Here is a 17,319-nt window from a genome sequence, read left to right as displayed (position 1 = left end):
GTTGGAGGAAACCTGACACAGTTTGACTGCCAGTTTCTGTTGCTTTCGGTCTCGATGATATAACTAAATCATACGCAAACCAAATGAAAGTTCTGATGTCTATTCAAGGTGAAGTACAGTAATTTTTGCAAAATACGACAGCACGTGCTGCTATACCACTTTGATCACGTTTCCCGCATTGAGTAAGAATTCAGCTATTCAGATATTTAGTTGCTACAGGAAATATTTGTCTGCAAAATTGAATATATATACATAAAATGCGTTAATACCAACGACTACGACGAGGAATATATATATGAGTTATTTACAAGTAATACTTCACATTGAACGCCAGGTTGGTATCTGAAGAGTGAAATATTAAGAAGCTGGTATATCGCTCACAAGAGAGCAAGAATATCGGGGTTTCCCATTAGGTACATGGGTATCGTATAGCCTACAATGTATTATCAATTTTCACACATATACACTTTTTTATGGATTTATGTTAAATGAAGTGTTTATATTGTTTATTTATAATATTATATACTATATATAATAAAGTAATGTTTTGTAAAATCTGAAATTATTTGGCATTTATTTTAAAGATATGTATAAATTATATATATATATATAAAAAACTTTACATCGAAACAGTTATCTCTAGTAAACATTCGGCGATTTATTTTCATGTTGACGAGTGAAATGTTTTTCGCTAATGCTCCATTGCAGAAAAAGTATTAGATTCCTAGTGGAAAAGTAGCAGTAAGCTTTAAAAAACGTACATCATTATGCTTGTATTTTTTTATTCGCATCGAAAATATCGTAAATGTTGTAATTCTATACATTCTATTACAATTTTTTTTAGATTTCTAAATTTGTCAGATACGATGCATACAACTAAGTCAATTTTGGTGCTCAGTATTTGCTGTTTGGTTTTACTTGATCAAATGTATTTTGGAAGCTGTAGTAAAGATGAACTTGGTATAATGTTGCCCACTGAACATATTAACTCAGATGAGAAAACTGAATTCTCGCGGTGAGTGAAATATTTAATCTCCTTCGCCCATATTCCAGTACAGTACAGATTGTTCTCAACAGAAAAATCTATATTCAAAATTTCAAGATAACCTGAATTCAGTTCATAATCATATGAAAGTGACCCAATTTCCTATAATCTTGTCAATGCGATTTGAGTTTAAGAATAATAAAGTACAAATTAATATATTTGTTTAAATTCAAATATTTGTTGTATTCGTTGATGTAGGTTCAACCGCGATTTTGCTAGATGGATTCCTTGGCGACCAACAGAAAATCCATCAATGGATGACGACGGTAAATAACATGAACTGAATAGTGAAATATTTCAGCAGTGAAAGTTTTTTTTCCTGATACAATTGATCTGAATACAGTAAAAAATATATTAGCTTGTTCGAATATAGGCAATCGGGTAAATTATATCAAGAGATACATATATAATTGAACATAGTATTTGGCCGCATTTCTGTTTTTCATTACTATGAAGTGCCATTTCATAAAATGTAGCTAGTTTATTTCAATAATTACCTATATAATATGATGAATTCTAATTGTCGATTACTAAAGGTGAAGCAAGGAAAGTAAAATAATGTATTTTATTGGCCTATATATATTTGAATATTAGTTTACGCACTCGTGCCTCCAAGCTGAGACGAGAAAAATATATGCCAGGAACAAGCCTGCCATACTACGAGCCAATCCTCTCGAAAGTATCGAGGAGGGAAAAGTGAACGATCTATTTTTATTATTACAGAACTTTTCGACTTCGATTGAAAACGACAATAGCCGCTTCATTATGAGAATCAAAACTGTTGATGTGATAATTGTCTATTATTTATATCTTCAATAAATCATACTCCATGAAGTTTTGTTACTTTTTTTCAGCTTTACATAATATTAGTAGCAAATATAATATTGCTAATGCTCCGGTATATATTAGAAAAGTGCGTTTTGCATCATTTCTTAAATCATGGTCACAATTTTACAGATTTTCAGTTATCTCCCGATATTGCACATATATATATATATATATACATCAGTTTCTTTTGAAACGGGATCAGATCTTTTATCACATTTTGTTAGCAGGGCAGTGTAGGCTATTGTTACCTTATTAGTTTTCTGTAACACAAACGAATATTGTTCCTTTCTGGATAGTCATAGGTGGTCTCTGAAACAAACAAAAAAATAGTGTGGGCGAGAATGCCTTCTTCAGTCAAGGTAAGTTTTGCCTGACATATATATATATATATATATTACATGATCGAGAAAAACATTGCACGATGTCACACCTTGCTACAATTCATCAACAATTTGTACATGTTAACAAAGGCATCAATTCATTCAACACGAATATGCTTGTGCGCTGTTGTTAATATATTCAACTGCCATTCTCCACAGGAGCCCAAGTACGTGGATCCAAATGTCCACGTGAAAATGTGCTAGCTCCTACAATAATAAACCAAAATATATTCTCTCTACCATGGTGTTTGTACACACTGACAATTCCATTTACGCCGAGAAAGCTGTTTAAAACACTTGTGCTTATTTTCGTTTATGGGTAGGGACTGGGCATTTTCGAATTTATACCTAATGATTTCAGAATCGAATACTTTATTCGAACCGAATCTCAAATGCTCAAAAATATTCTATTGTATGTTAATCTTTCATTGTTATGGTTCCTCCAGGCACATAGATTACACTCAGACAGTTTGTTGAGTGTTACAACACAATAAGAAACATGTTTCATCAATAACTCACTAGAAAGAAAAGAGTCATCTGTCAGGATTGCATTTTAAAAATTTGGCACTAGTTGTGTGTCTACCTGTTTCCAGGCGTTCCATGAACTAAATTCGTGGATGAAAGACCACAAGCAGCCTCCTTCAGCCTTAAAATTAGAATATGATAATTTGAATAGTTTCTACAGAATGCCTTTATGATTTGAAAAAGTTTATAAAATATATATATATCGATATTAAGCTGTAGGCTACTACTTCATCTGAGCAACGAGAAATCCAGTATATATCATATTTTTCTATTATTTCGCTTCTTTTTTTTTTATTGTAGACTCGTTTATCCAAAATATCATTTTAAAACTTAGTTATTTCTGTAACGATTATTTCAGGAAGCTCTGTATTTTTGATACAACATTTTATACTATGGAGGTCAATAAATTTACAGCTTCAGAGTCTGTCAAAACATGGGACTTAAAAAAGGTTCTTTTACAACAGTGCGTTTGTATAATATGCAGGCTTGTCCATGGGACATTTGTGTTATTTCACAAGATGAAAATGCGCTGTTGACAAGTTTGTGTTATTTCACAAGATGGAAATAATGAACATGATTCACATTGCATTGTTTACTGTGACCCATCTTCTGTATCAGGGATGGCGATACCCACCAAGTTTTTTTCAGTGACCCGTCAGGTCACGAATTATGTCACAAACATACTACCATTCGAGTGATGAAAATAAAATAAACCGGCTTCAATTTAATCTAACATTAAAGTGAACTTCTAACTATAGCAGGGATGGCAAACCTTTTTCAATGATTGGGTCAAAAATTACATTTTTATCGCGGAACAGAAGAGAGTGGGTCACATATATATAATCAATGTTTATATCTATAAGAAACTTCCGAAACAAATCTTATAAGCTTCTAATGGTGTAGTTTTGGCCTTTACTTATGCAGCCCTTCTATCATTTTTTATGGCACTCGATTTTATGAAATTAGAGTACGAAAACACGCATATGAATTACGAAAAACGTTTAGGATGATACGGCAAATTATTTTACTACGGTTCCAAAGAGTTTGGAGGGAATTTCACTCTGATAATGTTATATTTTTCGATCAGTTTTCAACCACATTAAGGCACTTTTACACTGCCCCATTGTTATTTTAGATTTATAGATTTTTATTTCAAGTCAAGTGAAAGATTTTGTTTTCTCAACGGCATTGTAAACGAGAAACTAATAAAATGCAAAGTAGCATAATATACTATTCAATTAAAGAGTCCAGCTGCACACTAACACAAATGTATTTCAGTAACGTTTCGTCCGACCAGAGTCAGACTTCCTCAGACAAGCAGTTTACAACATTGTTGTAAACTGCTTGTCTGAGGAAGTCTGACTCTGGTCGGACGAAACGTTACAGAAATACATTTGTGTTAGTGTGCAGCTGGACTCTTTAATTGAATAGAATAGTCACGTTTATTCCAGCTACAGTATCCTTGCAGTATACGCATACGGATCCACTAGCATAAAGGCATAGAGAAAAGATAGGAAGTTAGTCTCGCGCAACCCAACTCAAATTTAGCATAATATATTTCTCGTATAACCCCTGAAACAGTCTGCAGATGCACTTCCGAAAGAGACAAGACGTTACGAGAAATGGACACCAATTGCATTGTTATGTCATAAACGATGTCAGAGCCAAGAGCTGGAAAACGGTACACAGCGGTGCAGACATGCGTCCAAGATTAGGGGTTTTGAAAATTACCATACCGATCCAAAATTGAAGCAAATTGAATATGAGCGATCGCAGCCTTGACTTCTCAACTGACGTTATAATTATTTTTGTTATTTTTAGATTAATTAGGCCGGTTTAATCAATTTTTATCATTGTTACGTTAGCATTTTTATTTTATTATACTCGTGCCTTGGCGGGTCACGAATAACACGCGTTGGGTCACTTTGTGACCCGCGGGTCAGTGGTTTGCCATCCCTGATCTATAGGATATCGGAAGGCACAACGCTTATGAGATAACAATACAATTGATTGGGTTTTTTCTTGAAACTTGTCTTCTAACAGGGTTTACTTTCGGTGGTGCATGAACCGAAGCGATGCACCGATGAATCAAGGTATACGAGAAATTAGATCCTACTTTTTAGTTTATTTTTTTCACATACAGTCAATGCCTATTGGAAAGCAAGATTTTATTGACTTAACGACCACGGTTGAAAGCCAATCAAAAAATATAATTCACCCACAGTGATATTTTTTAACAAATTTTTTTGAAACCATGAAAAGATTTGCCTCAGCCTTAGAAACGTTTCTCGGTATGCATGCGAATCCGTGTTTACGTTGTAGCGAGTACATAAGGATAGTTACTGTGTATTTTAATATTTTCACCACGTACTGTTAATAGTGCACGTTATTTGCCTGTAACATTGTCATTGCTCTAATTCATTTCCATTATGATATATTTTCTCTCGCTCAGTGTTGCTCGTGTTTATCGTCCTTTGTTAGTTAGTAATTTGGTTTCATCACACATACTTTATTAAGGTTTTAAGTGTAGGTTCGATATCTGTTATTTGGATCAATTTGATTGTAAAACTTTACAATATAACAAATGGCATTCAATACATTGTGTGCTTATTGACCTCTGAAGGAGTTCAGATCGGAGTTACACTCTGTTAACGTGTGTTCAATAACACGGGAGTGTGGACACACAGATAGGGTCCATAGCCCTCCATAACATACATGAATCCCATAAATCGCCTCAAAGTGCTGCGTACAAAATTCAAGCTCAACCAAAGATTATAAGACTTGTTGGAAAAATATAACTGCAAGTTTCTCATTGATGCAAACTTGACCCATTTATTGAAAGGTTCGCCATTCCTGATTTACGACTTCAATTGATCATATTGTTGCGTCTTTGTATAGTAACAAGTGCTTGGCACATGATGGCCAAAGTGCCTGTACAGACGAATAGTCCACAAACGCGAATTCGGGGTTGAAACAAAGTAGTAGTATTCAAGATATTAAGCCTGGGGAGATTCTCGTTTGAACGTGACCTATCTATTTTTGGTACTCCCGAAGTATCTGAACCAAGATAGCGGACACTGGAACGTAGTATGTGCATCAGGTTAGGCCCTAATTTCAGGTACAAATACCACGGGAGTCACCTGGCTAGTCCACGAACACGTTATAGATATAAAATGAGGAAAATTGGAATAAAATTATGACCTATCCTCAACCTGGTACACATACTACGTCCCGGTGTCCGCCATATTGGGTCACATACTACAGGAGTACCCTATTTTCTGTACATCAGGAATCACGTAACAACCCACTGTCGGTTTGCATATATCCTAGATTACTACCCACAAGAACAAAACACATTTGCTTACTGTGGATTTTAATACGGAATAGAGAGAGAGAAATGGTATAAATATCGAAACAAATATCGCAACTACAAAATAGTAGACCGAGCATTTCACGAAGTCAGGTTAAAGTGGTAAATGATTCCAGTTGTTTCATTGTTTCAAACAAATTAATGCTTTAGCTAGTGTCCAACTCTTATTTCCAACAGATCAACCCACATAAAAATAATAAACTTAAAAAGGGAAAAAAAATAATACGGATGTTATTTTACAAATCAATAATGAAATCGAAAATGTGTGCAGGCGCACTGTAGTACCTGGAAGTCTAAAGGTTCAAAAAAAATGTGTGATACCGCATTGTTTCGTGAAAATATTGTCAAAAAGTGAGAGAAAAAAAAAGAAAGAAATAATATTAACAATAATAATAGTTAAAAAAAATAATAGTAATAATAGCCATGATAATGGTAATACAACCAGTCCTTGCTTTTCTACGAAACTTCGTTTGGAAATCGCAGTACTGTTCACTTTTTAGTAAAATAACAAAGCAATAAAATGCTGTAAAAGGCATCATGGTAGGTTCGTGTTTCAATTTTTTGTCGGAAAGTAAAAAAGCTTAAAACGATAAAATAGCAAAAGATTCTTCAATTACAATAGGGCATTCATTGTTCTTAAAATTATTGATACAACCTTCATAATGTAACAATGTAGCGGATAATTTTGATCTTGTTTATGTGAGGACATTCCACACTTACTGCTATAAATAGAACTTCAAAAAAGAGAAACTTTTGTATCAGTCATTAAGAGGATGATCAAATAGATTGGATGTTCAAAAACAAACAGGATGTTGGGAATTTTAGTTGAGAAAAAATTTGCTTCAGTAACAAGTACATACACGTTTAGGTTAATGAATTGCGTTTTTAACAATCCACTATTCACTTGAATAAATCAAAATGTGAAGATTTAAATTAGGAATCCATAGACAGAGATTCATTCAGGTCGATGTAAAATTTTTGAACTTCAAAATTAGTAACAAAAAAAGCCTTAAAATTGGCAAAACAAAATGAATTTTGTTACAAAAATTCAAAATTCTTGGCAAAAATTGTTAACATTTATCTACGCATCGAATACTAAAAAGTAATAAATGTTGTCGAAAAGTGGAATTTCATTATGTTTGGCAGTTTGTAATAGACAACAAAAAAGACTACATTGATGGAGGAAAAACGTAGAATCATCTCTCCAATTAAAAGTGAGCACTGCAATAATGCGATAAAGTTAAAACTGCTCCTACTTATCATGTAATATTGTATTGTAAGTCTGCTAATATACTTTGAATTACTAATAACGCTAATCAGAAATCACAGACAAATATCTTTATCAAACAAGAACCATTGTTGGCTAAAGAAGTTGTGATTTCTGACTGCGTGATACGACTGCTACCATACTGCAAAAGGGATGTAATTAATAACATCTACGTACTATCTTAATAACGTTTGACAATAGACAGTCATTAATTTCATATTCTATGCTAATTTCATTAAAATACCCAGAATTAATTAGAATATAATACTGCCTGGGATAACAACTGGATTTATAACTAAAAGCAGAGCAGAACTTGTGTAAAACAAATCCAGGAGAATACTAATTTAAAAACTTGTCAAGTTTAATAAAAATAATAAACTTGGTATCACATAGTACAGTTGCCAGTAACAAATATTTTGTTTTTGTACAACTCTTTTTCATGAATTTATTTCAACTTTTTATAGTATTATGAAGATTTCTTAAATTTTATACTGACCATTTCATGTTCAAATAGACATAATTTTAAAAAAAATCAAAATGCTTTCAAAATTTTTGTTAACGAATATTCGAAATGATCTTTTAACCAAACTATTAAATTATACGAAAACCTTTAAATGCCGGACTAAAAATCTGCTAGTTTGCAATTCCATGAATTCCGTTAGCTTTAGATCAGTTGGAATAACTTGCGCTAGTGTAAACGAGCCCCAAATTATACTTATAAATCAATTAATTAGTTCAATTTGATAATACTTTTGCCGTAGTACGATGAAAAACATTTCATTTTAAGAAATTAGAAATTAACAAGAGAAAAAGTTCAGCTTTTGACAAAATTTACGACTATACAAAAAACGGTGCTCAAAAATACCTCCTAGCTGTCAAAATTTTAATTCGTAAAAAATAATTTAGCACCCTGAACAAAGCACATATCAAAATTTGACAATATGCACAAAAGAGCACAAGAATTATTAAAACATAGCTTCAAGTAAAAAAATTTGTCACATTTTCTCATTTGTACATTTTAATAAAAACTGGCAATGAAGCACGGGATATTCAAATAATTAGTCGAGACTCGGAAAAAAAATTGCAAAAATATTTCTGGCCATATTCAAAGACGTTGCAAAAATTGTTTAGAAAAACTTTTTAAAATTCTGGGAAAAGTATTGGCAAAACTTTTTTCAAACTTTTGATTGGCACAAGTTAAAAACAAACAACGATGTCAGCTTATGACAAAAACAGCGGGGAAAAAGGCATAGTAGTAGTAATTCAACATGGCGGCACACAGAAAAAGAAACAAATGCAACTTCTGACAGCCACGAAAATCGCAGTAACATAGATACGTAGTGCCTATAAAAGAAAACAGAAACTTTCACTTAGAAATGAGAGATAAAAAGAGTAGAAAAGCAATTTTATTACCATCAACAACTAGTCAGACAATTGACAAATACTATAAAAATTTATGAGAAAAAGATTTCTTTATCAGCTTTATCCTGTGCAAAAGAATATGAGCGATTTGAAATAATTTTCACACAAAGGTGACCACAGTCAAAGATTGTGCTTTATTGAATATGGGCAAGTGAACGTATCAATACAACAGCAATAGATCTCCTCATTTGACCATGCACACAACACTGACTGGAATACAACTACCTTCATTAATGTTTATAAAAACAGACGATCTACATTTTTGTGGCAAATAAGAACTCCGTGGACCTCTCTAGTTGTTTAGGAATGGATAGAAAACAGGTTAAATTTCGCAAATTGCGACTGAAGATGGAAAATGTTGATGTTCACCTGGAACTCGCAATACATCGACACAGAATATGTACAATTTTTTTATATAAATAAAGTGCCGAAGATAGTTTAAGCGAAAGCGTATACTACTTGAAGTTACATCTCCCAGTTATTGCTTCTATTTGCTATCTCCCTATATGTAGGTGCATCATTTAAATAATATTGCTGGGATTTAGTCATACGGTGCCCAATCTTCTTCTTATAGTACAACTTGAAGCCGAGTCTGTGGCAGTGTTGTTATTTACTTTGTTGATATTGCTAGTCTTCTACAACATTTGAAATTTACATTTGCGTTGAAGTTACTGATCCAAAAACTGGATCCATTTGTTGCGGCATCCCTGGAGTAGGTACGAGGGCTGGGGGTAATGAGTTGGGTCCCATAGTGCTTCCGCCAGCAGCCTCCATGTACCGAACTTGCTGCTCATTTGATGTGTTTGGGTAGTGTCCACCAGAATTCATGGCATGGAGATCTGTTTGAAAAAGTTATGGTTACTTGCAAATTCAATTGAATAATCAAAATCTACCCACTGTAAGGAGTACTGTACCAGGAGTAAGTTTGTATTTAATACCTGATAAAAATTATATAAGGAACTGTCCACAAAATGACAATATTTACAAAGGACAAGTATATAATATACAATCAAGTTGGAACAGCCAAAACACATGCAGAGTGACCCCAAAAAACACAGCCCATGTTCATTTGGAACATATTCTAAAGAAAACATATCTCATGCATGAAGCATCTTAGATTACTGAAACTTTTGGGTAACCCACACATAAAGAGAATTCCAAGTGTGAAATAAATTTTCCTCATTTTTGTTGAGAAATCATTAAGAAAATTTATAGGTTCTTTTTTTATAAAAAACGTATCTTACCAGGATGGTTAGAGTATTGCTTCTGCATATGTTGATATTGAACATTGGATGAAACAGTTGGATCGTTGATGTTCATTTGTCCAGGATGGTGACCATGGTAACCATGTTGTGATGAATCCGGACCATATGCACCCATGTGTCCATTGCTTCTTGGACGTTTGACCATAGAAGAAGCACCAGGAGATGAATAAGAAGGTGATGGTTGTTGCATTGATGCAGCTACTTTTTCTTCTTCTCTTCTTTTCATGCAAGCAGCCTTCGGATTTAGGTTACGATCTGAAATAATATTTAATCGAAAGACTTTGAAATATTTTCAAAACACCAGCATAAAATGTACATGACAAAATGAAAAAAATAGTTAATTTGCGATGCCATACAATACATGCCACAATTAAAACATTATAATCAAAAAATAGTTTTCAAAATACCTCTGACTTCATGTTCCAATCCAAGTATAACCTGTACCGCATGATGTAAAATGGTCAGCTTTGTTTGTGGTTTGTCATTGTTCATATGAATTTGCACCATTTTCCCAAGTTCTTTGAATGCTTCGTTGATGTCACGAACTCGCAGCCTTTCTCTTGCGTTGTTTGCCATTCTTCTCTCCTTTTCCCTCTTTTCTCTTTCTTCTACTGGCAAATCATCATCCAGATGCGAATCATCCGGGTCGTCAATAGAAGTACTGATAATAACATAATGGGAATTTATTTTTTCGCTGGCAATTTCAAAAGATACACACGTAAATGAAATTTATGTTTATGTTAACCTATGTCACTACTTGTCATTGGTTTTGGACAATATGAACGAACACCTCACTGGAAAGGACTATTTCCGGAATTGTTTTGTATTATACAGTTTGGCATATCAATTATTTCAATTTCAGATGATAATATACCTATCTTGGAGCAAAATTGGCAAACTATAAAATCAAAACAATCCTCAATTATGAAAGTTCCTACGAAGGTTCTAAATCATATTCATTTCAAATTTCTTCAAACTAAATTCTCTGGACAAAATTTGGTTTGCGATGGAATGCAAACATGCAATTAACGAAAGTTCTAACCTCTTCAATCTTCCTCTTGTCGTACTCGTAACTTTTCCTGATTCTTTTTCTTTGCCTTTTTTACTGCTTGACCCAGAAGAACTCTGAATAGAAATTTTGCATTTTTCATATTACAATTATTCACCCATTTTGCCCCGAACAAAGTCCTATACAAGCAGACAGTTCAGCATTGCCTGATTTATTACATCCTGGGTAACATGGGGGGGGGGGGGGGGGTCGCATGAAATGTGAACCTGAGATGTATTAGTAAAGGTAACACTTTAGCCGTCAGGCCAAAGGGCGCCGGAAAATTTCAAACAATACAGTAGTGCAATTGATAATTAACCAAGATCAAATTCATGTTCAAATAGAGAATTGAAATTTGTTGGAAATCACCTTACAAAATATTTAGCAAACGGATTAACCCTATGGATGAGTTTCAGTACTCAGAAACAATCACACTTACATCTGCTTTTGATTTTGTTGATTTTCCAGCAGTTTCCTTTGTTTCTTGTTTTACTGAACTTGACGAAGAAGTTTTCCGAGAAGAACGTTGTTCAACTACACAGTTGTTATTACTGTTTGTACTCGATACGGCAGGACTTCCTAGAGCTTCGGACGATGAAACTTCAGAAATGGAAAGGGCGGAATCTAAAAAAAGCAAATTACCCATTAGTTGGAACAGATGCCCAATAAAAATAATGTCAGATTGTTAGAAATATTAGGTTTTTATCCAATATATCGCCACCATTTTACATCATTTGAAAGTTTAAAACAAGATTTGAGTCATACTTTAAGATGATGTCCTTTTTACCACAACGCAAAATTAGCAAACATTTTGTTAAATCGCGCGATCTCAGAGCGGACAGGCATGAAGTGCCATTATGGTCGCAAAATTAAATTATTAATGCAAACATCCATTGTCATATTGACCAGAAATTACTTAGAAGTTGAACTAATGAGAAAACCGCACTTGTTTGAGAAATTGAGAGATTTTAAAACAGAGCATGCTCTACTTGCAGCATCGTAAAATAGATACTGCCAAGTTTTTACAATGAAAATAATAACTTTTATGTTTTCGTTTAAATACAAGCGACCCAACTTAGCCCCGCATCCCACACAATGGAAACTGCTGTTTTAGTGTAGATTTTATAAACAAACTTACTCAAAACAGTTTTCGAAATAACTCATTTAAAATTGTTTCTTACTTGAAGGAAATGTGTTGAGTCGTGAAGATCCAGCTGCATTGTTGACTGAAGTGACTGTGGTTTGAGTCTGTGAAATACCAGTTAGACTGGAAGCATCTGGCGGCGTAACCTAAAACAAAACAGTATATTTATGATTAAGAATTTCCATAACTCGCTGCTATTAAACCAAATATATTATTCTACTATAATAAATGCCTAAAATTTCTGTCATTAATTAAATCTTGATAACAAACAACTTTTGAGAACTTTGACTAATCAGTCAACTTGATAAATTACTAAATACAGTTATTATAACAACAGCCAAAAGCAGTGTACCACATATCAAGCATAGGTACAATAAAAGATTCATGCAAAGATGGTTGATACCACCGAGCAATCAGTGATGGTAATGCACAATAACTCTGGGACTTGAAGGCAAAACCGGTAAAAGCTGTTTTGAGAAAATGAACAAAACGTATATTTTTGATTTTTAAACTCTAGTAACTTTTTATTGAAACAGTCTGATGAATACTGCTTCGAAATATGAACAAAGGCATTGTTTTATTGATATTGACATCTCGGTAAAAGAAGCCAAATTTCGTGAAAATATTACATTTCGAATAAACTTATGTGCTTATATTCTAATTATAATATTCTCCTTTTTACATCATTATACAGTGTCTAATTATGTTTATTCAACCTTTTTTACAGAATTTATTGTTAAAACTATTTGAGCTATATATAATGTGGCTTAAACTGTTCAGCTTCAAGGGAATATATTTCAATATTTTCAAATATTCTTTTTTCCAAAATTTCAATGTTCACCATTTTGTTTCGAGTCTCTAGACTGGAGGTTACTATACATAGTGTATTCAATAATATGTATTTTAAACAGGATATAGCAGTTTAAATAATTTGAAAAAATAATATGAATTGCAAGATTGATACTATTTCACCATTTTGTTTTGAGACCCTAAAATTTACTATCAAATAATTTTATTTCAAGCATTACATTTTATTCATTATATATTCTAAGTAAGACTGAACTCTACTGAAAAGGTAAATAACACCAATTTATCTTATTCTTATGGTGAAAAAAATTACTTTCCAAAATTTAAGGACCAAACGATTTCAAATTTTCAATACTCAATAAAGATGGAAGTAGTTTGTAGGAGGCTATAAACTTTAATGTTTATGAAGTCTATATATTTTGGATCTGCTGTCTGGTTTTATATTTCATAAAGATATTACATCCATGTAGTTTTGTCCACTTATGAAACCATGAAAGACGACCAGGGAAAATGTTCCAATACATGTTTCCTGACTCAAGTACCCTTGAGACAAAATATTACCAGCATAAGTGGTTGATAATATTGGTAGACTATGATACGCACCCAGTAGATAGATGGTGAATTGGGATAAGCAGTCAAGATAGATCCTAATCTTGCTAGTTCATATACATTGCACCACATTTTATAAGTAATTTGTATAATATAACACTACAGTATAAACTAAACATAATATATAATATAACTGGAATGGAATAAGACGTTGAATGCAAAGAAAAATCATGACAACCCTTTCCTAAATAACTGGCAAAAATTGACTCTTAGAATATTGACATATTAAGGAAGATTAATTCATGCAATACCAATATATTGCTTCCTGAATTACCCAATTATTTCTAAAATTTCACACAACATTTAATCTACAAGCAAAGCTTATCATATAACAAAGTGTCTTTCTGGGTTGCTTCCAACAGATCATCTATGGTCTATACTCAAGAAAACTTGTACCTATTTTCTTCGCCATACTATACAATCTACTGTAACATACCATCACTAATATAATGTATGGATACAGCTATAGGTAGAGACTATAAAAGTGAATTAATGTCAAATGAACTAAATGGAATGACTGTGTAGCAACTAGCAAGGTTATAAAATATAGTGTGATCTCCTTTAGACACAAAACACAAAGTACAGCTGTTATGTTACATACACAAATTAAACCTGCAAGTTAGACCAATTTCACCAGCACAGTTTTAATTTAGAGAATCCTCAAATTAACTTTTCTATTATTTATGTATTTGCCAGGAATTCTCAACATAAAATCCCTGTTTTAAATTTTACCTGATTCTAAAATTTCAGTTTCGGGTATCATAAATAAAATAAGCTTGTGGGAAAACAATACTAACGATTTTGGTTGATCAAAGTTAAAAGTGGATCTTGTGAAGATCTGCATTAATTAAGCTCAACAGTTTATATTTACAGACTCCCAAAATAAAAAAAAGATTGTTATTCGGAACATTTTCCAGAAAGAACATAACTTTTTTGCAAGGCGTCCTAGATTACTGGAACTTTTGGGTACAATCATACACAAAGAGTAATTAAATAAATAAAAATTTATGGATTCTGCTTTTTTTCCTGGTCACAACTTGAAAAAACAAAACATTTGAGATAAAGTCAAACTTCTTGCACTAGATGAGTATATTTATCTGAACTTTTCTTGAAGCCAAAAATTTTTTCATCGGCACTAAAGCATTCAGCCTATCTCACTAAAATTCAAAATTAGTGTAAATCCTCAATTTATGTAAAATAAGATATTGTAATTCAATTTATTCGAAATCAAAATAAATCACAAATAAAATTATAAAATAACCAACTATTCTGATATAAACAACCAAACTGCAATCCTTAGCCGAACCATTATCCAACTGATAATTCCCAAATCCAAACACTTGGTTTTATAATCATTCAACATTTCTTTCTCATAGATCAAACAAATTACTCTGTTGATGAGTGACATATTTCCTCGTCACCTGTCTCATAAGTTGAAAATCATAAAGCTGTGTATATCCAAGTACGTGGACTAAGCCTCAAACTTTACTTGTGCGATATGGCAGATGTCAAAAAAGGTTTGGCAACTCATTAATTCCAGTTGGATGCACGACAGAGGATGCTTGAGTAATGGGATGGCCATAACTTTGTGAAATGTGGTACATGGATATATCGCCATATTTGCAGGTGACATAACAATACTAAAAGTTGATTTTGACATAATGATAGGTTTTTAAATGCAAATCCTGTTCATCTTATCATGAAGAAGCTTTCTAAATTTTAATATTAAATTTAAATAAACTTGATCAAAAAAATTTAAGAAAAGAAAAAAGTATCATACCAAAGGCTGTCCCGGGAATTGATTTCCAGGTGAGTTCCATCCCATCAATGGTCCCGTTGACATTCCGGCATGTCCATAACCTGATGGAGGCCTTTGTTGCTGTGAATGCATGCCCACATGTTCGCTCACCACCTCGATGGCATCATTAAGGGCAATGTTCTAAAAGAAATATGGGTGATGAGTTTCTCAACAAGACATGAAAAATTCTAAAATGTGATATGCAGAGTGACCCAAAATACAAATCCTGTCAATTTCTTAATTACTTCTATAAAAATATTTTTTAATAAACTTCTTTTTGTGTATAACTGTACCTCAAAATTTCAGTAATGTGGGACATTTGCACAAAAGTTAGTGTTCTCTCTGGAACATGTTCCAAATGACCTGGCTTCTGTTTTAGGGTCACTGTCTATATGAAGCAAGAATTTCTTAAGAGCATAGGTTGTACTATTATATTAGTGAATTATGCATGCAATTAATTAATTAAAAACACCATAATTGTGTTAAAAATTTGTTTTTGATGACAAAACTGGGGATTAATCACACAGATAACAAAATTGTTTGGTTGACTCAATAAAACCTATGTATGGATTATTACAAATTAAAATGCATGCAAAGAACACATATATGCTGAACAAAAAAAATCATAGAAATTGTTGAATAAAGCAATGGCTCAGGTTACCTCATTCTAGCTTAACAGATTAAGATATAATATAGTTTATTATCCAGAATACAATATTTACTCGGACAACTTGTTACAAAATCAGTCTGGTTTAAAAATAAAAATAAATTAGGCTAAGAAGAAGCAAAATTAAAATAATCTTCATGTGTGACTTTTAGTAAACTAATTAGACAAGACAGACCAGTGGGCAGTGGCATTTTTGGGGAATTTCTAAAGGTTCAGTTTATCAGGCTTTAAAGTGATACATGGAACTTTTTTAAGAATTCAGTAAATTGTTGAATTATGAAACAGGATACTTGTTTCCAAAAAACAACAATTTAATTATTATCATCTTCACCAAATTCCCAATATAGGATATAGAGTTTTAAGCATTTAAAATATAAAAAATACAGTACCAACAGAAATTTTGTAAAAATTGAAGATTTGAAATTATAGTTAGTTAGTCACATGCACACAAGCAGCACCAATTTGAGATACTTCATTGAATAATTAAAATAAATCCAAAATATCAAACTACGCAACATGAACAGATCTTTCACTTTTTTCAATAATTTGTTCAAAGTAGGGTCATGGCACTTACTCAGAAGGGAGATTCATCTCTGAGCAAGGTTGAAGGTGTCCGCCAAAATGCCTAAAGCCACCAAATCGGTGGATTATTCACAACTGGACGCAATTTAACTACCAATAATGCATGGCCCACCATCCAACCATGCCCGACAAAATATAAGATAGCTCAAACATAATGTTGAATTAAGCTGCTTGTATATTAGATTTGTGAATAGTAAGCAATCAAAAGCTTTCACGAGTACACTACTGCAGAAGATTTGGAGCTCCCGAAGTATGTGTACCAAGATGGCACACAACCTGAACCGTGATCTTGGTACACATACTTCGGGAGCGCCGAAAATTTATTGAAATTATTTGTGTTATTGGTATTATTAGAAGATTCTTTGTGAGCTTGGTGTCACATGCTACCTGTTGTTGATGTGTATTGCCGTGTGGTGGGTGGTGAGAATGGTGAGGTGGAAATGAGGGATGATGCTGAGAACGTGGGTGAGCCCCGCCGTCGGGGACAGACGCATGGTGATGATGAGGTGGAAAGCTGTGTTGTCTTCTCGTTGGCATTTTGCGAGACTGTCGATGAATGGTT

General features: G+C 33.1%; 1 protein-coding gene and 1 long non-coding RNA gene across 3 annotated transcripts in view; one reads left to right on the top strand and one right to left on the bottom strand.

The window, feature by feature from the left end:
* Positions 1 to 260: 260 nt before the first annotated feature.
* LOC120332913 (uncharacterized) lies at positions 261 to 1,879 on the top strand. Its single transcript, XR_005568167.2, has 4 exons — positions 261 to 413; positions 845 to 1,015; positions 1,244 to 1,311; positions 1,769 to 1,879. It is a non-coding gene; the product is annotated as an uncharacterized LOC120332913 (long non-coding RNA).
* A 4,255-nt stretch (positions 1,880 to 6,134) lies between these two features.
* LOC120332819 (uncharacterized) overlaps positions 6,135 to 17,319 on the bottom strand; it is a 49,409-nt gene continuing 38,224 nt past the window's right edge. The window contains exons 12-19 of one of the 2 annotated variants that reach the window (XM_039400136.2): positions 17,145 to 17,303; positions 15,491 to 15,649; positions 12,332 to 12,440; positions 11,590 to 11,774; positions 11,145 to 11,227; positions 10,510 to 10,763; positions 10,082 to 10,357; positions 6,135 to 9,676 (exon numbers count right to left, since the gene is read on the bottom strand). In XM_039400136.2, coding sequence (XP_039256070.2) covers positions 9,489 to 9,676; positions 10,082 to 10,357; positions 10,510 to 10,763; positions 11,145 to 11,227; positions 11,590 to 11,774; positions 12,332 to 12,440; positions 15,491 to 15,649; positions 17,145 to 17,303 — 1,413 coding nt within the window. In that variant the 3' untranslated portion in view covers positions 6,135 to 9,488. The remainder of the gene's footprint in view (positions 9,677 to 10,081; positions 10,358 to 10,509; positions 10,764 to 11,144; positions 11,228 to 11,589; positions 11,775 to 12,331; positions 12,441 to 15,490; positions 15,650 to 17,144; positions 17,304 to 17,319) is intronic. The other variant, XM_039400137.2, reaches the window with a different exon arrangement.

This window comes from Styela clava, chromosome 13, assembly GCF_964204865.1.
Source record: "Styela clava chromosome 13, kaStyClav1.hap1.2, whole genome shotgun sequence".
NCBI classification, from domain to species: Eukaryota; Metazoa; Chordata; class Ascidiacea; order Stolidobranchia; family Styelidae; genus Styela; species Styela clava.
This window is presented reverse-complemented; position numbering and strand designations above follow the sequence as displayed.